Genomic DNA, 27562 nt, shown 5'->3' on the forward strand with positions numbered 1-27562 from the left:
CTTTCCCCTTTGGATACTTCTGGTGTGAGGAAACTTCTTGTTGGTTTGGAGAGAAAATGTTTGTGATTCGATTGTCTAGAGCTGTGGTGACAGAACAAGCTCTTACTGGTTTTAAAATAGCATTGCTTATTGATGCTTTGTTCTCTAGTTTGCATTTGAATTTGTGTTCTTCCTCCTTGTCCAAGGGGAGTGAAACCCAAGAATTTTTCTGGTGGAAATGATCAGTTTTCTTCATGTTTGATAGAAGAATGAAAATTCTCCTTAAATAATAGTAGGACCTCTGCATGGGAGGTAATAACCTAGTTTTTATAGTGTGTCTCCAGGAGTAGATCTTCTCCTAGTAGCCCAGTTTTGGTAAGGAAAGATGTAATGGAACAGATGTGTCATCAGAGTTTAGATCGTATTGATTTGCCTCCAGCTGCATTGTCACATTGACAAATGTCTCCGGATGACTCAGTGTCCGTACCAGTGTGGAACTGACTGTTTTCACTTGTGTTTACTTCTTTCATTTGTTGGTATGTAGACTAAGATTTAATTGCTTTCTGAGCCTAACACCCAAGCTCTCGAAATGGCTTTTTTTCCCCTTGGAGTATTTTTAAGATGTTTGTGTTACTGCCTTTTTCACTGTCAGGACTAGTGTGAAAGCATTCAGTGAAAGATCTTTAAATACTGGTAATGCTCAGTTCCTTCAACAATTGCATGCACACACATTTGGCTGCACAGTGTGATCTAAGTTTAGAAAAGGGTTCTGTTCTGTTTTCACTTAATTTTAATGGTCTTTTACATTCATTTGAGGCATCCTAATGACTTCTGGGATCTTATCCAGTCCTTCCTAATAGATAAGTTTGTGAGTCCTGTGGATCAAATTTCAGAATCGGTTGTGTAGGGGAAGTCCCTCTTATATGCCATATAACTTCAGGTATTCCAATAATTCCTGGTGTGTTTTCAAAGTACTGCCTCTGCTTGTCTGTCTTCACTGTAGCAACATATTTGTGATTGGGAAGGCGAAGCAGTCTGTAGGAGGTTACTGCCACATCAATCTGACATTAAAAGCAACTGCCATTCCATGTAGATTAGTATTCTGTTGATTGCTATTTTTTTGCCTTTATGAACCTGTGTTAGTCTAAGGTTGGTAGTTACATTTGGGTTTTACTTCTGTTGTGTGTTTGCTGATGGTTGTAGCAGCAGATTGGGAGTTAGAACTCCTCTACTCTCCTCCCACTTTTGTCATGAACTTCTATATTGCTTTGAGGTGCTTAATTGCCTTTTACTCAGTGGTATAATGGGATTAATGCTATTTTCCTTCTCCTTAGGAGCACTTAGGCTAGCAAAGCACCTTCAGAACACTGGTTAGAAGATTGAAGACTCAGGGTCGTGTTAAGAGACATCATCATGTAGCTGGACATGAGTCAAACATTCACTTAACAGAGGATGAGTAGGCTGTGCAAAGGTTAAAATAAAAAATGCAGAAAAGGGGAGGAGACCAAAATAGGAGAGAGTGAACTATAAATACTGTAATGCAACTCCTTTGCTTCTTGATTATTCTTGAGATAGTTTGTTTTTTGGGGTATCGCTTAATGTCTGTAACCTGTCAGCAGTGGTGCTGAAGTAGCGATACTTTGAAAAGACTGGCAGAAAATGTGTGCCTGGGTGAGGTCCCTGTATGTGAGGCACGTAGTCAGGCGTCTCCACTGAAGCACTGCTGTGGTTGAATGACTCCTCCACCTGTTTGTAGGAGGTCCGGGAAAGGGTTCAGAGTATCGCTGAAAAGTAGTATCGACAGAGTATCGGCAAAGAGGTTTGTAATTCAAGGCAGCGAGGCAAAGGTAGAATTCCCTAGGTCATAGAGAGGAATGAGAAAAGGCAAAAAGGTCCTTGCTTGTTTTGAGACTTACCAGTGTTCTGGTGCAGATGTCTATTCAGAAATGGGAAAAACAAAATCGCATTCTTTCATGCTAATTCTCCTTGCTGGGTTTCTCAAGTTGTGGTGCAAGGCTTTCCAGGTGTCTTGCCTAGAGCTGCTTGTCTGCTTTCTTTGCAAGGTATCTTGTTTACCTCTCTTGATCCTTTCTATTTTTGGAGAAGCTTATTCTCTCTCTTCAGAGGCTTACTTGCCTTCTTTGAGTACCTGAGTAAATTCAGGGCTCTCCTAGGGGTTTACATTTGTCAAAAGATGATACACCACTGTCCCGTCTCTTCTTTTGTCCCTCTGTACTTCTGAGACTCTTTCAGGATAAGCTCCTGTGGCTATGATATTGATACTGTGCATTGTTCCTCTGAGTGATACTGTTGAAGGTTTTTGTTACCTGTGCTGTGATGTTTCTTAGGTGGCCTGTACCGTAGCACTCTGGCCATCTCTTTTAAGCTTTTCTGGCAGAATTTTTCAAAGCCGTCTCTTTTAAAGTATGCCGAAGTAGTAACAAGGAGGAGTGATAAAAGTTATGAGAGATGCTGGTTTCCATACAAAATAGAACTCTCAGAAGTGCACAGCTTTTTTGGCAGCATTAGGATATCTAGTGTATCTTGCAGCACGCTTGTTGTGAACTGACAGCCAAAGACTTTTTGTTCTGTGTTTTGGAAAATTTCAGGCCCAGAACTCTAGTGTTGACTTAGTCAAAACACTGCTCAGACAAAAACATATTCAGACAAGATCTATATATAGCTGCCGCTCTGAAAGCCTCAGTGTCCCTTGTATGAAGTTTTTCAGACTTAATAAAGAGATATCCCATGTTCTGTATTGCTTGGAGGACCAAAGGCTTAAGAAACATTATGATACTAAAAAATTTTGAGAGCTGTTTGCCCTAGCGCCTATTTGCATGGAATATCTTCTGCATAATTTTTCTGATATTTACAAACAAGATGGGCAAAAGCTTAGATTTTCTTAGAGTAGTTTGTTTATTCTGTTTGATTTTTGTCCTCTAAATTCTGAAATCCTTACTGATGAGTCTAATTATAAACAAGATGTTCTGACATGCTGATGATAAGTCTAAATCTGCCTTAGGACAATTGCCTCTTCCCTAATGTGATGTCAGTGGAAAGCCTGAAAATGCTCCAATACAACAGCTTTCTTTCTCAGTGTCATGGTTTTATGATTTTCGGTTATTGGTACTCCACATCATAACATCATGTAGTGAATGTACCTGGTTCTCAGAAGAGAAGGACTACTACATTCCCCACGGTACTTTGCTCCTCTGTTACCATTTTCCAGCTGGAGGGAAAAGATAAAAGCTCGCAGTATAAAAACTTGCAGATCCCGAGACCTCGTCCCTTTTTCCGCCATCTCTTGTCTTGGCAGCACCTCGCTCTCCAGCCGTCTTATCGTCGGTAGTAGAGTAAGGCCTACCTTGATTTTGGGACATTCTCTCTCTCTGTATTGGATTTATCAGCTTAAATTGTAATTATATTGTATTAGAGTGTGTTGTTTTGCATTCCGATATTTTATTTAGTAAATTAGTTTGTTTCTCCTCAGATTGTTGCCGCTGTTCTTTGCTCTCAAGGCCATCTCCTTACCCTTTTCCCCTTTCCCCTTTTCCCGGGGCGTGGGCCCGTGGGTCCCCTGTCCCCTTCGTCACAGAACCAGGCCAAATGCCCGTAAACCGTTGACACTCAGCTAGAAAAGAAGTGTTTATAATCAGTGGCTTGTTAAATTCTTAGTATCATGGAAATTCATTTTGTGTCATGTAGTAGTCATCCTTCCATTGAATGCCCTGGCTTTTTGTGGTTATGAGCAAAATCAGCAGAGCATCCGAGTGTGTTCATAACTTGGGTATGTGGAGGCGTATTTTGCTGAACCTATACCTTAATCAGCTGTAAAGGTCACTTCCTGCTTTCCACTGCTGGTTTTTGGTGCATGTATGTGTTACATGCAGTGAAATAAAGATATTCGTTATATGCAGTTTTTGCACTGGGAGAGACGTACTGTTTGAAAAGAGGTATTTTTGTTCCCTCCTGTTTCCCTGGCCGAGCCCTGGTATATAATTACAGCGATAGCCAAAAATGTCTGGAAAGAATCTAGCGTGAGGATAACAATCTCTCTCCTCTCAGGTGTTTGCAATTTGTGTTCACTTTTTAAAGCAAACATGTTTACTTCTATCAGTTGGGTCTTCATTGGAATAATACAAAAGGAATTGCTGCCATCTTAATTTTTTTATCAGTTTTTTCTCTGTTTTGTTTAATTGTTGATTGTACATTGTTTCCTAATACATGTTCCCACCTCACTATATGAAAAATGCCTCATTTATTGAGACAGGATTATCTTGCTCAGTGGATTTTATGAACATGTCGTTTATCACCTCAGATGATTTATCGTTTCATTGGCAGGCTAATAAATTGCTTCAATCGTTTTGATTTTGTTTTTACTTCAAGTGTGCAAGTGTCTTGTGAATGCTGTTGCTAGGATGAAGGGCGCTGATTCTTCCTCACCCTGCATCCCTATTAAGCTAATGCATCATCCCTTCTATTGGGTGGCAGATGACACTGTAGTATGTGCTCTTGGCATGTTTACTCAGCTTAGGAAAGTGATACCATGCCTGAAGTCTGATTCAGAGCTTTAGCATCGACTTCAAAATGAAATGGCATAAATCCCAAGTGTTATTCTTTTCACCCTGTGAACCTACAACCGGCTTGTTTCCTGTGTGACCTTAATTCATTGCCCCAGAAGGAGACTTGCTCCTTGTGCCTTTGCTTTCATTTCAGAGGGTTCCCTCTGGCTCATCATTAGCTGCCCTACAGGGGTGATGTTTGTCGTGACCTAGTGTCCTCAGTGGGAAGAGAGCAGATTAGTCACTGCTCAGGTTGGAGCCAGCTTCTAAAGGCTGACCTTACTGCTGCCATATGACCCTGCAGAGCTTGACAAAGAATTGTTAATTTTTTTTTCTTCTTTTGGCTATGTAAGTAGATTGCTTTAATTTGAGGCTGAAGAGGAAGCAGAAATACTGATTTCTACAGGGTCTCTGTATTATGAGTCTGACATATGTCGATGCCACATTCATCCGTCTGAAATCTTGTGTATGTTGAGATTTGAGGTATGAAGAATCTATCCTTCCCTTGTTTAAAAAAACAGAAACCAAACGAAAACACAAGAACCCACAAGAAAATAAAACTGGTTAATAGTTTGTCCCAAAGGGCTTTAGCAGACAAATCATGTTCAAGTCTGACTGTAACAGGCTGATATTTCTTCTGCTGTACGTGATGGAGACTATGACCACTCCACTGCTGATTCAGGAGGAGAGAATGTGTGCCTCTATCTCACGCAGTTCACATGATAGTTTGACGTTTTAGCTCAGCCTTATCGCTTTTGCCTGCTTTTAAATTGAGATTCAGGACCTTTTTGTTTTGTGGTGACAATGAAGATGCAAGTTCTAAATGGAGGAGGCGGTTTTCGCAGGCAAAACTTTTCCCCTTTTTTTTTTTTTTAATTGGGTTATGTTAGAGGGTATTTACAGGGTGGCTAAGATGAGATATAAGATGTACTGTTTTTAAGTGCAACTTTTAAACTAAGCATTGTAGTAAATTTAGCCTTTAGCATAACTCATCAAATTTAATTAAAATAACTTTGCTAATCAGTATGATGACTGTCTCTTAAATACTTTTTGTTGAAATTTTAAGTTCACCAAAATGAGAGAAATTGCTTGTTAAATATTTGAATTCAGTTTGCTGAAGGGGCAGCTCACTTTGCAACAGATTTTCTTCAGTAGGCACAGACAGAAAATTCTGTTTTAGTTTAGTATAATTTGTCTTTTTTTCCTTCAAAATAAGAAACTATGAAAAAACTTGTTTTCCTGTTGCAAAGCATAGAAAAAGTGAAATGTGCTGTTGAGATCAGCAAGTTCTGTTAAGGACGTGATGTCCAGAAACCATCAGTTCAGTTCATGAGCTAAAGATAACACTTCTTTTGTTAACAAGAGAAAACTTTCTGTTTTTACAAATGTAGTTTTTAATGCAGAACATAATAGAAGCATGTGTATTCATAATGTCTATTGTAGTTTTATAATGAACATTGTCTAAACATTGTCTAAATCTTGTATAATTTGGATTTGTGTAAATGGAATTACAGTTTCTTTTGAAGCCAGCTTGACACACTTGTGACTTTGCAAGATAATCCTCAAATGTAATACTTACAGTGTTGCAACTTTTTTTTTCTCCTATCCCTGGCAACCACACTGAGGTTGGATTTGACTGGTAGCAGTGGTAGCTTCTTGTTCTGGGCTGGCTCTTGTAATGCTGAAGCTTCTATGCCAGGGATGCATACTGTGTGAGTCAGTGATACCTGTAAGGCAGTTCAGAGAGCATCTGGTCCAGAAAATGGGAAGGACCGTTTACTATTCTTTAACATCAAGTATGAAAACCTTCTGAATAAATGTATGTTTAAGTTATGTGATTACTTAAATGTGAATGCATTATGGCATTCCAGTTTGTGTAAAAAAAAAAAAAAAGTGGGGTTGCTATATTTACTTGTAAATCAACATCAGTTTAAGGTTCTGTCTAGTGACAGATTCTATCACATAAGGAGTATAAATGCAGAATCAGAATTATATATCTAAATCAAATTGCCTTGCTTGATGATTGAGATAATAACCACACTTGGTTACTGTAAATCATTTTGAAGTAACGTGGCCTGTGTGCCTGTCTTCCTGCAGTGAACTGCAGGAGAGGTATTTTGACACATGATGTGTTTCACCAAATGTTAATGGTTATTTTTAAATATGAGAACAAAAAGCAGAATGTTGGTTATGACATTTCCTGTGAAACCAAAACAGATAGGTAGGTTTTGAAGCAAGGTGGACGCAGACAGGAAAACATCAGATAAATTAATGATAGGATCATAGCACAGACTGGATGTCTGTAATGGTACATTCCTGTTTCTTATTCTGATGCTGTCTTCCCCTTCAGTACTAGGGAAGATTCTCCATCTGCGTTCCATGGGGAAGGTCCGTGGCCCAGCTGAACAGATCTAACATCTTGTTTCTTAGACTGCACCTAAGTGTTGTGGGTCCTGCCTGCTCCTTTGCTTCAGCTCTGACACTCATTTGACCTTCCAGTGTGTTGCTTCAGCTCAGAGAATACTCCTCGCTTTTGTTGTTGTTTGTTTCAGTATTTATTTTTTGTTGGTTTAGGAAGCAGAGTCTGCCCAAGGAGAAGTCAGACAGGCACCAGGCAATGAACAGAGGGACCAAGGCTGACCGGACCTAGGAAACTGGAATAGGTCATGGGGGTGTTGGAGATTAAGAAATCTTTCTGTGGCATTGGCTGCTTTGAACATTTTACTTTCCTTGTAGGCCTCTGTCCTTAGTTTCCTCATCTGGTAAAACAGGAATCATACTCACCTATCTTAGAAAGCTGCTAAAAATTTTTATAATGTGTACCTGCCTTCAAGGCAAGGTACCACTCTGCAAGTGGTGAGAAAGGTCTAATAGAAGCAATCCTACCGTATTGCATACTAACTATCCTTCTACTTTTGCCATAAAAGTTTATCTCTTAAGAGATAAGGCATTATAAAGGCATTGAATTGCCATTGATAACAGCAATTTCTGCTGTCACGTGCCAACTGCGCAGTCACTTAAGGATGAAGAACTTCAGTATCTATAAACAGGTGGATCCCCATAGATAGAAAACAGTACTAGCTGTCACTGCCAAATTTAAATAAAATGCTACTGAAAATGTTATAGAATTTGATGTGTATTTAGGAGAGAGCACTTAAAATAAAAATAATGAAAGTGTAAAAAATGGAATCTATTGAGCGTAAAGTGTAGCAATAGAATAAGCTAAGAATTTAAAAAAAAAAAAAAAAAAGCCCAAGATACTGTCACTTTGTCGTGAAGTGCTTGAAAAATCATAATTAAAGGTAATGGCAAGGCCTTATTTGCTCTCAGAGCAAAATGTCCTAGTTCCCTGACATCGAGGCAGAGCAATGTTTTACTAAGAAGGCGCTTCTTCTGTTGGTGAAGAATGATGAAGCTCTCCGAGTATTAATGATGCTGTGGGAAGAGCAGGGCTCGCTGCTTAAATCATTGAGGGTTGCTATGAGAAACAGAGTCGTGTTCCCATAGGGCATACCAATGTAGTTATAGAAGCTTCCTTTGAAAATAGATAAAGCTTCAGTTATTTCTAGCTGTGCTTTAGAGCAAATCAAACAATAATAATTGTTGAACAGAGCTGACCTGTGTGGATCCCGATTTTATTTGCTACAGCATGTGGGCTCACAGAAGATAGAGCTGGAGTCTGCTTTTTTAGTTTGTTAGAGCTCTGGCCAATTTGGGCGCAGTTTTGAGGAGCATTAATAAAGGGCACTCGCTATCAGCCCAGAGCTCGGCTTTTGGCTATTTCAAGGAGAGCCACAGATCCTAGAGTCGTAGGATACATTGCATGGGGGAATGTCATAAAGCTGTAAGTGCTGTGCTGTGTTCTGCTTTAAAGTTTTGATAAACGTAAACACGGGAGCACTGAGTGGCAATAATCCTGTGACATCTGCATGGCTCTGCGTAAGAAGTAAACGCTGCTTTAGTGTAGAACGTTGCAGTGTGTGTGCTCCCTTTCCCCATGGGAGCTTGGCTGCCTGGCAGAAGATGCTGCTGGTAATTGGATCCCTGCATTGCTCTAGGATGTCAGTCTGTGATCTCATGGTGTCTTGCTTTATTTTGCTGTTCATATTGCAGGGTTGATAGGTTAACAATCCAGTGTAGCGTTTGAGGCTTTAGAATCATAGAGTAACTAGTTTTATCCTGTATTTAATTTAGGTTTTTCATTCTTTTAATTGTTAGGAAGGGAATTTTTGTATTCCGACATGGTAATTTCTGTTCATCAGCTTTGTTTCCTGCTGTCATTTGGTAGAACAATAAGTGAAAGATAATGCCACTTTTGTAGTTGGAGTAGAATTTTCTTAAAATGTCATTCTTATCTAATTTCAGAAACTTTGCATCAGCTTTATGAAATACTGAGTATTTTATATTTTTGTCTAAATAATTTTTGTTTTGTGCATCAGTCTACCACAGCTCAAATCTAACAGCTGTTTGATACAGATGCTGAAGCATTATTATCAGTGCAGTCTAGTTAGTATCGTTAACAAGAAAGCATGCAGTTTTCTCCAAGTAACCTCCTGTTATTCTGTGGTCTGTATGTAATAGCTGATGGAGAAATTATTAGGGTTTCATAACAGCATTAGATACTGAGCCAGCAGTGTGCGCAGGTGGCCAAGAAGGCCAATGGCATCCTGGCTTGTATCAGGAATGGTGCAGTGAGCAGGACTAGGGAAGTAATCCTGCCCCTGTACTCAACACTGGTGAGACCACACCTAGAGTACTGTGTTCAGTTTTGGGCACCTCAGTACAGAAAGGACACGCAGGTTCTGGAGCAGGTCCAAAGAAGGGCAACAAGGCTTATGAAGGGCTTGGAGAATATGCCCTACGAGGAGAGACTAATGGAGCTGGGGCTGTTTAGTCTGGGAAGGAGGAGGCTGAGGGGTGACTGTATTGCTCTCTTCAAATACCTGAAGGATGATTGCAGCGAGTGCGGGGTTGGTCTCTTCTCACTGGTGACAGGACAGGGGGAAATGGCCTCAAGTTGCGCCAGGAGAGGTTTAGATTGGATATCAAGAAAAACTTCTTTACAGAAAGGGTTGTTAAGCACTGGAACAGGCTCCCCAGGGAGGTGTTTGAGTCATCATCCCTGAACGTGTTTAAAAACCGTTTGGATGTGGTGCTCAGGGACATGACTTAGTGGTGGGTTGTTAGAGTTAGGGTAGTATGGTTAGGTTGTGGTTGGACTTGATGATCTTGAAGGTCTTTTCCAACCTGAGCATTTCTGTGATTCTATGAAATGCTATACCATCTTAGGTTCCCCGAATCTCAGAAGAAACTGGGATATACAAATCCTCTTAAGCTATAGAATTGAACTCCTGAAGATGTTTTCATGTAATTTGTTTTAACAGACTTTGTGAGCTCAAGGGGACCACTGATGCTGTGAGATTAAGATGTTACCTTGCCAAGCTGCCTACCAGAGAAAGCAGCAGCATTTTCCTTCAGCAGTTTGCAAGTAGTCTTTTCAGTATAGAAAAGAAACCTGCAGTGCTGATGTGGTGTTTTACAGAGGGCATGGTTGGGGTAGTAGATTGTGTTAGTAGTTTTTTTTCTTTGGGTTGTTCTGCTTTTCACCATTTCATTACAGACATACAGAAAAACAGTGTAGTAAGTTCTATGTTTTTATACAGATGTAGAGCTACTTTGTGAAGTACTTACTAAATGGAAAATCAGTTGTACTAAAATTAGTTTGTCTAAGCATGTAGTCATTTTAGGTGTGGAAGGAAAAAAAGCCACTGATTTTAAGATGGCTTTAAAATTTCAGGTCAAAATTATGTTATTTATGAAATGACCTCATATTCCTTTTATTTTACTGTTGCTTTTGACTAGAATTTGCAACCATGATGGAATCCTAAGGAATTTACTGCCATGTTCAAAAAGAGAAAAGAAAAAAAAATAGTGAAAAGGACCAACCTTTGTGCATGACTGTGACCTGTGCTTGTCAGAAAAAACCTAAGTAATACTTCATCTACTAAATGCCATCATATTAATTCCCTAAATTCCAGTTTTCATAATGAAGTAGAAAAAATGTTTGAAACTGACATTCTTCAGTCGAGTCAGTTGATCTGAAGGTCCTTGTGCTCCTTGGTAAAGGCAGCAGATTAAACTTGGCAGTGGGAAAGAAAAAAATTTAAATGAAGAATGCCAGTGTTTTTTCTCCTGTGTAATGTGTATCGCTTTAGTTTTGTGTGTATGTGAGCGCATTAGCTCTTTGGTTGTATTTACCTTCTGTACCTAGAAGCTATAGGTTTAGCTGCTGCAACGAGTCTTCCCTTTGGATTTTTGTGCTTCGTGGATTCTGAAACTGAGCTTTAACAGAAAATCTCATAAGCATAGATCAGATAAAAATACTGAAAGGTACTGCAAGTTTTGGATTGAATAAGAGAAATAATTGGATGCAAGAAGTTGGCAGTTACTGCCCTTACGTAACTTCTGTGGGAAAACAAATGAAAATTAGTAACAGCACTAGCTATAAAGCAGTGAGAAATGTTTCTTCTACTTAAAAAATGTCAATCTATAACATTTCTTTTCTTTTTTGGTGAAGCCTGAATGTTTGTTCAAAGGAAGGACATTTTCCATAGCTTTGAGACTGCGAACAGAAACAAGCACGATGTGGTGACTGCAGTTATGCAAATTACATGAAATATGAATGTCTTGGGATGTTAAGAAATGGATATATCAATACAATTTTAAATGAATAAATTTTATATTTAAAATGATACCTATCAAAGGCTTGCTCTTTGCAGATTGACAAAGCTGAATGAGAAGAATCAGCATCTCAATTAAATTTTGAGTTAAATGTAAAAATGAATTTTATAAACAAAGGTTAGAGTCTTTTTTACATTTACAACATTCAAGTGAAATATTCAGAATTCCTTTTAAAAATGACTGATGTTACACTCTGAACATGCTTTTCCAGAGTTTCTGAAAATCTTCGTGCATGTGTAGTCATCTAACGCATTTTTGTACCATTTTGAATGATAGAGTTGTTTGCACTGTGGCGTAATGTGATGTCTTATCCCTGCTTGAAATTTTTGTTTTATCTTCAAAGTTTTTGAATCTTTTATATATGTAACGGGAGTGTTTAGCCAGGATGAAGAGAGAATCATAATCGCAAAGACCTTTTTAAAATAAAAATTTTTGGACACAAGGCTGTTGTGCCAGCTCACAAAGGTGTGGATTATAGTCACAGACTGGCTCAGGCTGGAAAGAACCGTAAAGCCCACCAAACCCCAGCCCCCTGCCATGGGCGGGGCTGCCACTCACCAGATCGGGTTGCCCAGAAAGGCCTCATCCAACCTGACCTTGAATGCCTCCAGGGATGGGGCACCCGCAGCTTCTCTGGGTAGCCTGTGCATCACCATCCTCTGAATGAAAAATTTCATTCTGATATCTAATCTAAATGTCCTCTCTTTTAGTTTAAAATCATTCCCCTTCTGCCTCACTGGCAGATACCCAGCATGGTATTACTGTACATAGAGAATGCTTGCTTCTTTCTGGCCTCCTTGCCTCTGTTTGTAGAGGACCAGTCAACACTTGGCATATTAATATAGACAGAAAACCATTATTCACCTCCCTAGGCACATGTGCACAGCTGATCTGATGCCCTCCAAGTCTTGCTAGCGTAATGACTCGCTCCATACACAAATCTTTGCTTTGCTGCAAGCCTTTGTTTAAAGCTCTCAATTTTTACAAAGGCCTCTACAGCAACTTGCTGCTCAAGGTAGCTATAAGGCAATCACTCTTCAATCTGTCTTCGTGACACAATATTCTTTTAACATAGATGACTTTGCAGAAGACTTCCAGAACCTTGAGGAGAAAACACTGTGCTTGAAACAAAAGGGAACAGGTATGGAAAAGAGATGAAGCTGTTTTTTAGCTTTGTGTGTCTTTAATGTGAGAGTAGGGAGTATCTCCTCCTTCCACCTAGATCTCCAAGCACTGCTTTTGTGAGTTGGATGCATGTCCTCCAACACAGGCTGAAATCTTTGGTTGTGGCACATCTGAGGGTCGGGCAGGACTAGAGCTAAGTTCTTGATCCCCAAACCCAAAGACTACGAAACCTGACGCAGTGTCCAGCCCTGCTGCTGTGTGCTGTGCTCACGTTCCTTTGCAGTGGATGTCCACTGTTTATCATATTTCTGACTGAAATATCCTTGCTGTCCAACAGAAATAATTTTTTACGTTGGGTTCTTCTGAATTCTAAAAACGGGTGGCTCCTGTTTTCCTCCTTCATCTCCCACATTAAAAAAAAATTTTTTTTAAGTTATTTCCAGTGTTGCAATCACTGTCACACACAAGGGTATACTGGGATTTTGGGGAAGTATAGCAAAACTTCAATGTATGTTCATAAGAAAGTATTAAGAGAGCCTGTGGACAGATTTTGGAGATAATTAGGAACTACACAGAACTGCTGCAGGCTCGAGGGATGTTTGCAGGCTGCAGAGTGTTCCTCGGGGAGAGGAATTGCACTGTAATTACAGGCAAGGTCAGTGCATTCAGTTCAGTGGAAAAGAGATGCTAAGAGCTGGGGCTCCACTGAACACTTTTCAATGTCATTAACAAGACTCAGTTAATTCAACTTTTTAAGTGAATGTCCCCTGAAATATGGATTGTACAAGTGCTCTTTGTGCTGTGAGGATTTTTACTGTTTTTTGAGAGAAGATTCATACCAGTAAGTGAAGGGAATTTCTTGTTCACGCTACATTTCTTTTCAGCTCTAAGGATTTTGAATGTGTGGTTCAAGAGTTGTAATTTTCCACTTTTAAAACAAAGGTAGTACATTTTTTCTTCTCTGAAACAGCTCTTTCAACATCCCTCTGGGGTGTTTCAGCCTACTCCATGTTGTCTGAAAACATGGCACGTGTCCTGGGCCTTTGCTCCCAGGACATTGTGGTGGCCATCTCAAATTCACCCCTAGAGACAAGCTTTTCTTTCTTCTCTTCTTTGGGCAATACATTGAGTTTAGAAACGTTCTGCCCAAATTTTACCCTAGAAAGCATTCAAATGGCAGTACTGTTTGCAAGTTCTCCTCCCCTCTGTTTCTCACTTGTGTGGTACAGCTCCACCAGCTTCACAATTTTACCGGTGCTGCTGAATGCCAGACCGTGCTGGGCCTGGACCAGGATTGATTCAGCTTCAAGCAAAAAAGGAAAAGCTTTTGAGTACAGCTTCAGCTGAGAGCCATGTGGGCTGCTGTGGTACTCACCTCCCACCCTGCTGGGCATTGGAGAGCCCTGCTGCGTGTGTGTGTGTGGTCAGTTGATGTAAGGCAGCTGGTCCAGGTGGAAATTAGCTGACAATTTACTGTTTTTCATATCTCCAGGCCCCTTCCTTTTGCAAAATATGTGTAAATTTGGCAACACCCAATTAATAGCTTCTGACAGTTTACTTAAGGACTACTGGTGTTTTTCTTGGAAAAAAAAAAAAATGTTTCTTGAAGGGCTTTTTAATGGTATTTCTGTATTGCAATATTGTGTTGAAATAATTTCTGTCAATACTCACAATCGATATCTGCTGAGCAGCTGCTAATGTAAGCTTCATTTCACTCCATATGCCAACAGATGTATTTTCTGTCTCATTTTCTTATGAATGTATATCCATATATGACTGACATTACAGCATCTCTATTAAGGCACTGGCAGTTATGACTGCAGTGCCTGGCATTGCTCTTTTGCTGCTTGCCTGTTCCTGTGCAGCTCTGCTGGGATTATTGATGTATTTACATCTCAAATTAGCATGACTGACTGTCCAGCCCAGGCCACACAGCTGCCTTGGATCAGAGGAGGAACTTCTAGAATTGCACAAAGATAAAATTTGTGGAGAGAGAGCCATATAAGAACAAAGAGAACACAAATTAAGCTTGTTGTAACTTTTTTGTCTTTCTTGGCATGAAGAACAGCTTTACAGCCTTCCTGGTATTTATTTAGAATTATGTCCTCCAAACTGCATATTTTTCGGTAATATTAAAGAAAGATGAGAACCTTGATGACTTACAGTGCAATGGAAGGTGAATGAAGCAAAGGTAATTAGAGGAGATGAGTGAAAGAAAAGAAAAACCAGTACTGACTCAGGTCAAAATTATATTTTTTCCCAGTGGAATTGGCTCTTTTTTTTTCCCCGCAAAATCCTAAAGGACTGAGTAGTTAATTTTGATGAAGGATTTTTGTTCCACTTGAATAGGATTACTTAATTTATGTTGCTTTTAGGTTGGACTGCATAAACAAAAAGGTGTTCTGCCTGGCTAGCTTCTAGCTCTGTAGTGTATAGTTTGTAATAGAATGACGGTGTTATGAGAAGTGCCATTTGTGTAGTATTTTGTTTAGCGGTAACCTTGAAGGTTAATCCCATAACCACTATTTGATAGCTGGCGGGATCTTCTGCTATCAGCTTGTGCAGAACCAGTTGTGGTTTGATCGTTCAGAACGGGTGTCCCTCCCTTACCACAAATATCTTGTGGTCTTCACTGATACAGGCATATGTTTCTCCCTTCCTGGATGGCAGAGGGAGGGAAAACTACTGTTTCTTTTGACCTTACAAAAGTTTTATAGGAAGAAAATTGCTTAGGCTGAAAATGCCTGAAATATGGTAGCTTGACTTTTCAAAGACTCTGTAGCTTACAGTTCTTTCCATAAGATTTTTGCATGATCAGGATCTTAAAAATGCAGGCTGTTGAGTCTTTTTTTTTTTTGGAAGATAATTAATAATTTAGAATATTGTGTACTTGTCTGCATTTTCCTTTTTCCTTCTCTGCTTTCCTTTCCCTCCCAGTCTCCTTGTATTCTCACCTTCAGATACCGTACTCTGAAGCTGTGAAGAGCGGGGTTTTGAATAAACATAAAATGCTGAAGAGGTTGCTGCAGTATTGGTACACTTGGCTGTGCGTGACTTCTTTCTGTCAACAAAAGAGAGACACCTCAATGAAAGATGCATGGGAACAAGCAAATATTTTTCTGGTTGTCTAACTGGCTTAACACTTACACTTTTATGTAAGTTAATGGAAACACTTAGGAGTTAAATTGAGTTAAATATTGACACAAATAGGAGAGCCACTGCTAATAACTTTTTTTTTTCCACCTTAAATTAATACTTGAATTCATTCCTGTAATGTGAGAACGTAACTTGTTGCTGGTTTTGTATTCAAGAAGAGCTCTACAGCACAGCAAAACAAAATACAGTAATTGTACGTCCTTTTTCCTGTGTTGCAGGTCTAATATTTTTTGTATCATTAGGTATCTCTACCTAATTTTACATCAGTGGGCTTTGAACACTATTAGAGCATGGGTTCAAGCAGCATCTTCCAGAACAAAGAAATTTTAATCTGCTCTTTGAGTGTAAAATTATTTCACTGCAATTTGTTGATATTTGGTGTCCAGCTAGTGCTGGAAATAACTTGCCAGTAAAAACAGCTACTACTTCATGATCCAGTGAACTTCCCCGATGAGCACCTTCCCCACTCTGAAAGAATAGGTACATTAATCTTGATTTTAAAAACCTACAGTTAGAACTTTAGTTTGAAAGTTTAATCTGAAAGGCTAAGTTCTCTTTATATACAGAGTCCAACCTGCATTTGGACTAGCGGTAAGATTACTCAAGTAGCAGCTAGCTCTTATGTAAGGCTTTTTATCCTCAACTCTTCCACATGCCTTGCAACAGAGGTAGTAACCATTAATTTGTGTTTCATGGAGGGGAAAAAGAAGGTAAAAAGCTTACTTTAAACTTGTTGAGAAGAGCAGGATTATGGAACTGCTGTAAGGGCAAAAGAAAAATGGTGTGTGTGTCTAAATCAGATACTGATTTCTTGGGGGAAGACTAGCATCTGAATCTTCTAATTAGGTTATTTCTTAGTAAATATTCAGCAGGTGGAAATGAAGGAGAGGAGAATGGAAAGAATTAAATATGTATGTAATCTTAATTCAGCCTATCTTCTTGAGTATTTGACACTACAGTCTTAAAGGTATTTTTTAATCTTGTCTACTGAATTCAAGTACAACATAAAGGAGGTGTTGACCTTCACTGATTTAAATATAAATGCGGTCTTGTAGTCAGGACATTATTGAGAGAGAAGTATTTGAATAATGACTGACTATTCCTTTTGTAGTTAGATACTTTCATCTCTGCCTGTCCAGCTTTCCTAATGCAAATAGAATATTTTTAAGAAAAGAAGCCATTGGTTTCTCTAATCCTCAAACTGATGATGAATCAGACTCAGTTGCGAGTGGGCTACTGTCCAAGATGCAGAAAGGTCCTTTTCTCAAACTTGTTGATTTTCTACTAAGTGAATGAGGATGGAAATTGCGTACAAAGGTTGTACAAAGCCATGCTATGATGAAAAAAAATGGTAGCAGCCATTAGTTTTATATCTTGTTTAGTTGTAATGCTGCAAAGTTCTGGTAGTGACTCAACAAACCTCAGGGACAGTTTTCCTGACTGCTTTGTAATTTACCTCATGGCCTTGCCTTGTTATCTATGTCTATAGATACAGTTATTTTAAATTGTTATCAGTACCTCTGTGCTAGACTGAAAAAGTGGTTAGTTACTCAGAAAGTGAGGTTAGTACAATGTTACATGTAGTGTAGGCAGGCCCATTTTTACAGTGCTAATGAGTGTGACCAGTGGAATGCTTAGTTTAAATGAGGTCTTTTTAGCAAGAACTGTATAGATGCAGTAACTCGGCATATGCATGTACTTCAGATGCATTTGAAGTATCATGGGTACCCTTTTGTTTAATCTCTTTTACTCCATTTACAATCTTTATATATGAGCTGAATTTGAGTCATTTCCCCCCCTTTTTGAAGTGAAGGCCCATGTAAGGTTTGAGTAGTCTTTAAAATCCATCTGTGTTTATTCAAATGTCTAGTCTTCAATTTTGCAGTACCTTAGATTTCCTGAAAACAATCATACCAGGACTGAGTTGATTACTTTATTCTTTTGAGACTGTTAAGTTTAGCACACTACCTCATGGTTTGCTGTCTCTTATATGAGGAAGGGCTGAGAGAACTGGGACTGTTCTGCCTGGAGAAGTCTCATGAGGTTCTCATCTATGTCTATAAATACCTGAAGGGAAATACAAAGAGGATAGAGCCAGGCTCTCTTTGACGGTGCCTGGTACCAGGGCAAGAGGCAGTGGGCACCAGCTAGAACACAGGAGGTTCCTCTTGAGCATTAGGGGTCACTTCTATACAGTGAAGGTGGTGAAGCACTGAACACAGGTTGTTCAGAGATCTTATGGACTCTCTCCTTGGAGGTCTTCAAAAGCCACCTGGATGTGGTCCTGGACACCCTGCTCTGGACGTCACTTCCTGAGCAGGGGTTGGGCTGGATGGACCCAGAAGTGTCCCTGCCAACCTCAGTCAGTCTGTGGTTCTCTCTTAGTCTCTTGGGATCTAACTCTGTGTCTGCTCTGTCACTGACACTTCCCTTTCCAACCCTCACTCCACAGAATTGTGGAGTCTTTGTTAGGAGTTTGTCTCAGCAATTCTGGTCAAAGCAAAGTTTATTTTTTTTCCTATTGCATCTTTCCTGGGAAAAAAATAATTAGTTATTGTGAAGAAGAAAATACTGTACTTTGTGTCTGAATAATGTATGTATCTATATACAATAAAGAAATTTCATAAGTTCTGTGTTAAATGCTTAAACATCATGCTTTGATTATGACAGTAGTTCCTCTATCTCTAAATTGTTTTGTGGCTTACTTTCCTGTTTTTTTCACTTTTTTTTTCTATATGTGTTGTGTGTGTTTTGTCTTGCAGAGTTGGAAGAGCACGGAGATTTCAAGCTTTGAGTGACGGGCGCCTAACAAGATTACCACAGCTAAGCTGAGAGAAGGCAGTTGCAGCTCTGAGTACCAGATTCACCGAGCTGGTATATGTAATGCACGTACATGAAAGCGCACATGTTTTTGTCATCACATAGACTGACTTTCACATATTCCTGAGAGCTTTGCAATTGATGAAAATTAATTTAAGTACCAGATGGAGCACCTTTACAGCACAGGAATCAGTAACCCATGGAAAAACACCTGCCAGTAATATTCAACTTAATTCATGGTCTTCACAAGTGAAAAAAATTTGCAAGAAGAGGAAGAAAAAACCCTCCACACAGAAAAAGCCTAAGAAATACCTCCACAATCTAAATCAGTAATTGTGAGGAAAACATAAGAATACTGAGGGCGGAGGAAAGTGATTTTGTTATTGCAGGGGCATAATGTATCACCTTTGGCACAGTATGCTTCGGGCTCAGTAGTTTGTGAATGGACTAATAAATTGTGACTGTATGATGAGCAGTGATGACTGAAAGTAAGTAAGTTGAGGAACTATGGGACAGGTCTGGGCACTGAATTGAAGAATCCTCGTCATCCTTTTTGAGTTAACCAGGTCATCGTCTTGCATATTCTTTCTGCCTCTCCTTTTTCCTCTTTTCACTTAGTGTGGTATCAGTACTAAATAATTGAGCTCATAAATGTTACTCAAATAAAACGATTGGAATACTTCATATGTTTCCTTCTTGTACAGCTGCAAATGTTGTGTCTGGAACTATGAATCTTTGCTGTAGACAAGCATCAAGAAGGAAAGATCCGATAAAACAAGCAAGGAAAATACCTAGAGAAATAGTGAAACCAGGAAGTCAGATTTTTAATGCTGCTTCTTTTTCTTTTTTAGATGAATACGTTTCTTCCTTCCTTGAATTTTAGAAGATTTTGAAAGATTGCTTACTTGATGTGCTTTAATTCTGGCATTTGTTTTTTATGGTAGGATAGAAAGTCTGTGATTGCTTGTAGCAGAAAAAAGGGAAAAGGAAAAACAACTTGACATTTTAGCCTGTTTTGGAAGAGAGAGAACTTCATGGTTCACCTGAGGCAAACTTATCTGCTTTAAAAGCTAAAAGCTTTGGAGCACTTTTGATTCTGCTATAAATGAAGAGGGGGTTTCTTTGTCATTCGTGTGTGGCAGCAAAAAGTGGGAAAGCAGGCAAGAAAGATAGCATGATAAACGATTCAGGCTCTGTTGGGTCTCTGGTGGAAAAAAAAAGTGCTGCAATGAAAATTGGATTGGCTTTGGATTGCAAAAACGTTTGAATCCAACGAGCGTTTCAGTACCAAGAGGGATTTCCCATCTGGCCTGGCACACCAGTGCCTGCACAAGTTTGGGTCTGTTGTTTCGCACGGTTTGTGTGCCTTTTTTTCCCTTTATGCAATCTCTTTCAGCTTTAGCAGCAGAAATACATCAGATGGAAAAGATATGCCAGAGGGCAGCTTGGAAAAGATGAATGTCATATATATACATATGTATGTGCGTGTGTTTAAATTTCTGCAACTGAACTTTTGAAGAAAATCTGACTGGAGGAAATCTTAAAAGCCTTAAGTTACTTGAAACCTACACATTTGCAACTCTTTGTCTCTGGAATTGCGTTACGCTAAACTGGAATCTCAGGCTGTATAAAGATTATATCAAGTTGAGCAAAAAGATGACTTAACCATTTCTTGAGCGCCTCTTATGAAGTAGCTGTCTCTCCAAAGGATAAGTGCACCCTCACTCTACAGACTCAAAAACAAAAAATGAACCTGAATTTTTTTTTAAGTGTTACTTTTTCTTAGCCAACTGCCATCATCTTTTATAGAGGAATTTTTCACTATGCATTTGGTGGATATTTATAAACACTGACCCCATCCTCCTCCCTTTCAATGATCTATCCCAGGTCAGTCTTATCAATAAAAAACAAAAAAATTGGTTAAAATTTTGTGCGCTAGACACATTACTTTCCTATGTCAAAAAATAAAATATTTAAAAAGCATGTATGCAGCAGTGGAACATGGGCCTGTTCTTTGCAGCGACTCCAACATCCTCTGCCTCTCCTGGAAAGGGAGAGTTCCCAAAAGTGAGAAGGAAAAGCCCGTGTGCAGGCGGCGGTACTATGAGGAAGGCTGGTTGGCAACAGGCAATGGCAGAGGAGTTGTAGGCGTCACTTTTACTTCCAGCCATTGCAGGAGGGACCGGAACACCCCTCAGAGAATCAACTTCAATTTGAGGGGCCACAACAGCGAGGTAAGCAAACGGTGTGTTATGATTCTAAGATTGAATGACTCTGGCTTTGGAAATGATAGCATTAATTCTTTTGTAGTATTTCTGCTTGCAATCTGGTGGGGGAGCATGGAGGAGGCTCGGGACTAGTCCAAACGTGTTTGGAGTTTTTTTGGTAAATTGAAAAGCGTGAGGCTTATGGTGAGGATGCTCTTTGAAAACGAATCTGGAATTTCCAATAAATTCAAGAAGTGCATGTCAGAATGTTAAAAGCTCTGGTAGCAGACTGCTTTTACGCAATGTTAAAGTCTGCCTTGGAAGACTAGTAGAAAGGCAGAGGGGTGAAAGAGGAGCTTGGGCAAAGCCTGCCAGTTTTTATGAAACTGCAGACTGGACTGTTCTACAGCAGATGACGGTGACGTGTAGGTCTGCACACAAGTGTGTGTAGACAGGAGTGTTTTGTGTGTTATATAGATCATTATAGATAAAAGACAAATTCATGTATGTATTTGTATGAAATTCTGTCAAAAAATGTAGAGGCAACTTTTCTCAAAGGAAAGAGCGGTGTTTGCGTCCAGCAATCTGCTTTGGGCCATCTTGAGTTATCAGTATATTTTTCATTTGCATATTGGGTTTTGTTATTTGAAACATGAGATACAGTGACCAGTTCTTAATTTCTTCATATTTTTTAATTGTCCTGTGAACATCTGTTTTTCTGCTTTTGCTTAACGCATGTCTTGGAAACACTGGAAGTGCTGTTAATGGGAACATGAAGTCTTGTTGCAGAACATGGAACTACAGGGCTAGGCTTAATATGTAACAGTTAAGTGAGAAAGATGCTGACGTGCATGCTGCCCTTTGGTTCTGGTCACTTTTGCTTACATTTACGCAGTCAGTCATAAAATTCTTTTTCTGGGTTGCAGCATCATTGCTCTGTGGATTGAGCTGTGCTACTTGTGCATCCTTTCCCCCAACACTGGCTGGCACAAGAGTCTCAAATGAGAATGTTCTTTGTAAAAGTTTTTGGATGTGGGCTCTTAAATTGTGTTGGGCCAAGCCTATCATTAATAATAATGATAAATAAGGTTGTGTTTCTAGAAGTCTTCCTGGTTAGGAGCAAATGTGTGAAGGACTAGAACAGAAGCTACCAATTCACATCTCTGCATGGGGCTACAAGGCTGATACGATGGTGTCAACTGTGTCATACTTGAAGAAGAAGGGAATGGCTTTTAAGGCAACTAGCTTTGTGGTGGGTCTTTGGCTGCTGCTAGATTTTTTGAGCATTGGTGTGAAGGAAAGCTTGGACTTACTAGATGATGCATTATACAGTACTCTTCACCAGACTAACTGAGCGTTGTCCTGTCTCTTAGAGGATAATCCTATTGGTTTGGAAAGGAATGAAACTGTAATATAGGGTTTGTTACTGGTGAAAGGTAAATAGTGGGATGGATGAGAAGATTGTTTCTTTAGAAAACATCTTTTCTTCTAAGTTTATCTGTTGAAAGATTCTTTAAATAAAGAAAATGTTGGAATGGCTCCACTTAACAGCTAGTGTGACATGCAGAGTTTATTGCTTTTCTGACATATGTTCCTGCTTTAATATCACGGTGCATTCAGTCAAAAAGCATAAAGTGCTTTAATGAACGAGCAGGAGAGGTGAAAATGCAGAAGTTAGAAGCTTTCAGTTTGGGATATAATAAGCAATATGCTGCGGGCAGAGCAGCACAGTGTATTTCAGTTTTAGAGTGAAAATCTGGAAAAGGTATAGCAGTGCTGTGCTTTGGGCAAGAACATGAGCCTATTTTTAAGCAGGTCATGAAGGTGGATGCTAGTCATGTATTTTTGTGGTGTTTTTATGATTGCTGAAAAGATTCCTTGAAACCTTTTGGTACGCAGCTCCTTTTTTGTCTGTAGAAGCAATGCCTACAGCATATCAGAGCAAGTAAGAATGAAGAATCCTGGGACTGAATTACTGGCAGGCACTTTACAGTGGTGGACTTGCATGATTCATCGCATCAGACAATAATTGTGACCAAAGTGCTTGGTAGCCTGAGCCAGGGTTGTGTTTTTACAATTGCTTCAAGGTTGGTTATTAGCATTGGAAACTAGGAAGTTGCTGCTATAATATTTTAATTAACATCCTGATGTTTTTGTATTTTCTAGGGAAGAGCAAGGGATTAAAATAAGCATATTCCATTTGTTCTATGTCAAGGAGTGAAAATGCTGCGTTTTGTGATAGAAAACCTTTACATTTTGGATAATATTTATAGTCTTGATTCTCATTAACATAATGCTCAGAATTCTAACAGTTAAAAGTGGATGTATATCTTCCTGTGAAAGATTACAAGATGCCTGCAAATCAAATTGGCTGGATGGTGCTGATGTAGGTGTTTCTTTTAATAGGTTTCTACTGTATTAAGATGCTAATAGCTTCTATGGCACTTGATGTTTTTAAAATTATTAGTGTTTTCACTAATAATTCACTAACACTAATGTGTTAGCATGATGAAAAATAAACACGCACAAAACAATTTTGTCATCATTGATATATCTTAGATTTGGTATGCTAGTTTCTGGAGTGAAATGTTTAAAAAGTAGTGCAAGAATATGCAAATTCTGATGCAGTGAATTAAGTAACATTGAATACATTAGAGAGTATGTGTAGCAACTTTAACTGTAATCATAAAGTAAACTGCTCATTTATTTAATTTTTTTGGATTGTCCAGGTACATGACTGTAGCTGCAAAAAATACCCTATTTGCTTTAGCACAAGATTTAGAAGTGGGAAGGGATGTAAACATACCTCAGCTGGGCTGTCCAATGAATTATTTTTAGTTGCAGCTTTTCAAAAGAACCCAGTCCTTTTAAAAATATATTCAAGAATTATTGCTTCTCATACTGCATTGTTTTATGGAAGTCTCTGGACAGCTCTTAGCTTGGTTTTGTTTTAGAGTAGAAGGAGGTTACAAATCCTCTTTCCTATGTTAAAAAGAAATCTTTCAGTTATTCTGTCCACCTCTTTGGGGTTGTGTGTAAAAGTTCTGAGCAATTCTGGCAATGCAGTCTCTTTCCAGTGGTCCATTAAAAATAAAAACAACAAACAAATCAACCTCTTCAGCAGTGTTTGTTGGTTTGTAGTGTTACTGGTAAGAAAATAGGAAAAACTACAGATATAGATTTGTGTTTTAATTGTAACTGACATGTGAATCTTAAGTGTGATTTCTTTTATGATTAAAAAAAGAAGTCTTGACAGCACAGGGATCAGTCATTGCCTTCTGGAAGAGTTGTAACTTGTGAACGCTTAAGAAATCTTGAGGTAGAGAGATGCTGTAACAATGCCTTTTGGCTACAGGCTCCTCAGTGGTACAAGACGCACGCTGATGTAAACTGCAGTGGTTCTGCAGATCTCTGCTGCTTTCCTGTCTGCACAGAGAAGACAGGACAAGGTTTAGAGGCAGAAATGTTATGTGTAAGGCAAGCTAGTGTAATTGGAGAAGTAAAACAAGCTTTTGGGCATACACGGTGCTGGAAGGACTTGTATTTCTGAAAGCTTGCCTGATTTTTACAACCCTGCTAGTTAATATAATAGAAGTTGTGAAATCTGTTTACAAACCATGTCCTTCCTCTGTCCTCAAACTGTTGCAGCTACAAAACAAAAAAAACAACAGCACTGCAGAGAGAGGCAGAATTGGTGCTTCTGTGAGAAGGGACCTCTTGGGGAGTGGATCCTCTGTCTGTCTGGGCTGGATGTTGACATTTTCTTTATGACTGTTGTTGCCTGGCTGTTCTCAATACTTATTTTCAGAAAGGACAAAGATGCTGAGGTTTCTTGTTGACTCTTTGATTGCCCTTTTTGAACTGTTTTCTGTGGACTCCAGCTGGTTGCTTGAGCGCTTTTAAATTCTTCAGGCAACCTTTATAAGAGCTAAAATACATTTTTATTCTCTTTATTAATCTTCTGCTTAGCAGTCTTTAGAAATTAGTAATTCCAAATCAAATTCTTGATGAAGCTTAAATATGCTCCATGGCATGCAAAAAGTCTTTCATAGACTCCTCTGTAGATGTAGTGAAGAGGTGAGATTACTATTGACTGTTGGTGTATGAACACCTGAATAAGGGAAGTCACAAGTCAGTATGTAATTCTGAATTCTTGCATGCATAAGCATAGTTACAGGATCTACTGAGCATCTGAATAGTGGAGAAATCAGGTTTTACGATACAATTTCTGAGCCATAATAATCATTAAGGACATTGCCTTGCTTTAAACTGTTCCCAGAGGAATTCATCAAATTAGAGATAGTCTGAACAGATAAGATACCCATTACAAACTATAAACATTTCACAATATAATTGAACATAAAGCACCAAGTAATTGCTTGTCAAGTATAGCTAGAATGTAATAGGATAGATGAAAAATAATTGTCAGCACTAATCCTTGGGCAGCCAGCATCTCTGCTCTGATAGTGTCTTTTATGAACATGTGCAAGCTTCTGAGGGAACTCGTAAGAATTCTCTTTACATTAGGAGCTTCTTTGTAGAGAAGCAATCTGTTTGTCTAATAATTGTTACAGGAAGTAACAAAAATTAATTGTAATTGAGAAATCTTATTTTTGTGAATTTTCAAACAGAAGTGTTTTTAAGATTTCAAAATAAAATTGGGATGTTCCAGCTCTGAAATTATTTGTGTAATGAGTGTATTGGAAAATTGTATCTTTATACATTTGTGATTATTATTTTTACATTTTAAGGAAATGAAATGTACACAGATAGCTTTATTAATGGGAAAAAAACACCAAAAAGTAGCTTTGTTTAGCTTGGTCAGAATGTGATGCAAATGGCAAGTACAGTGGATTCACTTCTATTCAAGAGACTTGTCAAAGGTTCTGGCCATGACAAGACCAGCAGGAAGGAGCTCAGTTCACTCAACTCTGGTTTACAGCAGGGCTCTCAGGTTGGTGGAGCCTCATTTGGCAGTTTTGATTGCTCTCTGCAGACAACAGAAATCTGCCTGTACATCTAGGTGAAAGCCTTTGGATCTAAGCTGGTGGAGTGGCATCAGAGACCACAACTGTTGAAGGCAGGCAGGAAGTGCCAGGAATGCAAAAGTGTGGAGAGAAGCCATTCAACTTTGGCTAGAATGTGGGATAAAACTCATGTGCAAGAGGAGACAGAGTATCTTTCTGAGGATAAATGCATATAGTATTCCAACACAAGATAGAATTGCTGGAAATCTGCAGGAGCAGATAATTATTACCTAGGGTAAATGTGTGCATGTACCTTCATATGCACAGGAGAGAAACACAGATGTGGCTGGAGTAGAGCCAATCTTCCAAAATAAAAACAGTAGCTTTTGAGAAACTGAGGAGACACATGAGGATCTGGCATTCACTGATGGTCTGTGGAGTCATAGAATCATTGAGGTTGGAAAGGACCTCTAAGATCATCTAGTCCAGCTGTCCACCTACCACCAATATTGCTCATTAAACCATGTCCCTAAGTACTAAGACAGTAATGGAAGGCAGGAATGAATTCCACAGATGTGGCTTCCACGCAGGATAATGGAAAGCAGAAGGAGGCAATAGCTGGTAGCCAGCTATCAGCAATGTGGAGTCTTGGAATGGTAGAATCACAGAATGGCTTGGGTTGGAAGGGACCTCAACATCCACCCAGTTGCAGCCCCTGCCGTGGGCAGGGCTGCCATCCATCAGCTCAGGCTGCCCAGGGCCCCATCTAACCTGGTCTTGAACACCTCCAGGAATGCAGCATCCACAACTTCTCTGGGCAGCCTGTTCCTGTGCCTCACAACCCTCACAGTGAAGATTTTTTCCTAATATCTACTCTAAATCTATTTTATTTTAGTTTAAAACCATTCCCCCTTGTTCTGTCACTACATGTCCTGGTAGAGTTCCTCCCCATCTTTCCTGTGGGCACTTTTTAGTTACTGGAAGCCTACTGTTAAAGTCTCCCTGGAGACTTTTTTCCCTCTGGGCTAAACACCCACAGCTCCCTCAGCCTTTTCTCATAAGAGAAGTGCTCCAGCCCTCTGATCATCTTCATGGCTTTCCTCTGGCCCCGCTCCAACAGCTCCACATCTTTCTTGTGCTGGGGACCCCTGGCCTGGACGCAGTACTGCATGTGGGGGCTCATGAGGGCAGGGCAGAGAAGAGGGGGGACAATCACCTCCCTCTCCCTGCTGCCACCCCTCTTCTGATGCAGCCCAGGGTACAGTTGGCATGAGATGGCTTGCTGATTACATATTGGATAGCTTAGCTTAGTTTACAAGGGATACAAGTAGGTGTGAATTCTGATATGCAAGAAGAGTCTTTGCTGCATAAGCCAGATCTTGTTGATAATGGCAATAATGAAGGTTACAACATAGGAGATCAATCTTCTTGAGTGGGGATCATGAATAAGAAGTGTAGGTGGAAAGATTTCTCACCTTGAGAAACAAAGGGAGGATTTGTAGGAAAACGAGGGAATTCTTGTGAAGGGGTGTTTTATGTTAGGATTCTCATAAGTAGTAATACTGCTCCTTATTCTTTCCCTTCACTTGATTTGATCCTGTGAAGTATTTCATAAGCTTGGTAGTACACAAACATGTTCCTCCTCTGTTCCAAAGTATTCTGGGAGCATATGAGGAAGCTGTGTTTTCACCCCCTGCACACAAGTGATAAAGTTGAATTTCTTGTTAATTAAGAAAATGTATTGTTGTGGAAGGAACTGTATTCACTTTATAGAGTGGATGCTCAAAATGCTGTTCCTTGAAATATGGTGTTCTTAAAATTATGCAGAAGACTAAGTGGCTAAGAAGGGCTGCAGTTTGTGGGTACCTGTCACTTCTTGTTCTGGTAACAGCCTCAGTAAGGAATACGCTTTGTGATCAGAGTGAACCAGTATTGAAAAAAGTGCATGAAATGGAAGAACTGTGGAACTTCTGAAACATAGATTGCTTTACTGTACAAAGTGAGC

General features: G+C 39.4%; 1 protein-coding gene across 7 annotated transcripts in view; it reads left to right on the forward strand.

Annotated features, from left to right (window-relative positions):
- TULP4 (tubby like protein 4) overlaps positions 1-27562 on the forward strand; it is a 145267-nt gene that overhangs the window by 12002 nt on the left and 105703 nt on the right. For 6 of the 7 annotated variants that reach the window (XM_021391588.1, XM_021391582.1, XM_021391583.1 and 3 more), the window contains exon 2: positions 18326-20617. In XM_021391588.1, the coding sequence (XP_021247263.1) occupies positions 20366-20617 (252 nt within the window). In that variant the 5' untranslated portion in view covers positions 18326-20365. Of the gene's footprint in view, positions 1-9768; positions 12424-18325; positions 20618-27562 lie in introns of those variants that run through there. The other variant, XM_021391586.1, reaches the window with a different exon arrangement.

This window comes from Numida meleagris, chromosome 3, assembly GCF_002078875.1.
Source record: "Numida meleagris isolate 19003 breed g44 Domestic line chromosome 3, NumMel1.0, whole genome shotgun sequence".
In the NCBI taxonomy this organism is placed as follows: Eukaryota; Metazoa; Chordata; class Aves; order Galliformes; family Numididae; genus Numida; species Numida meleagris.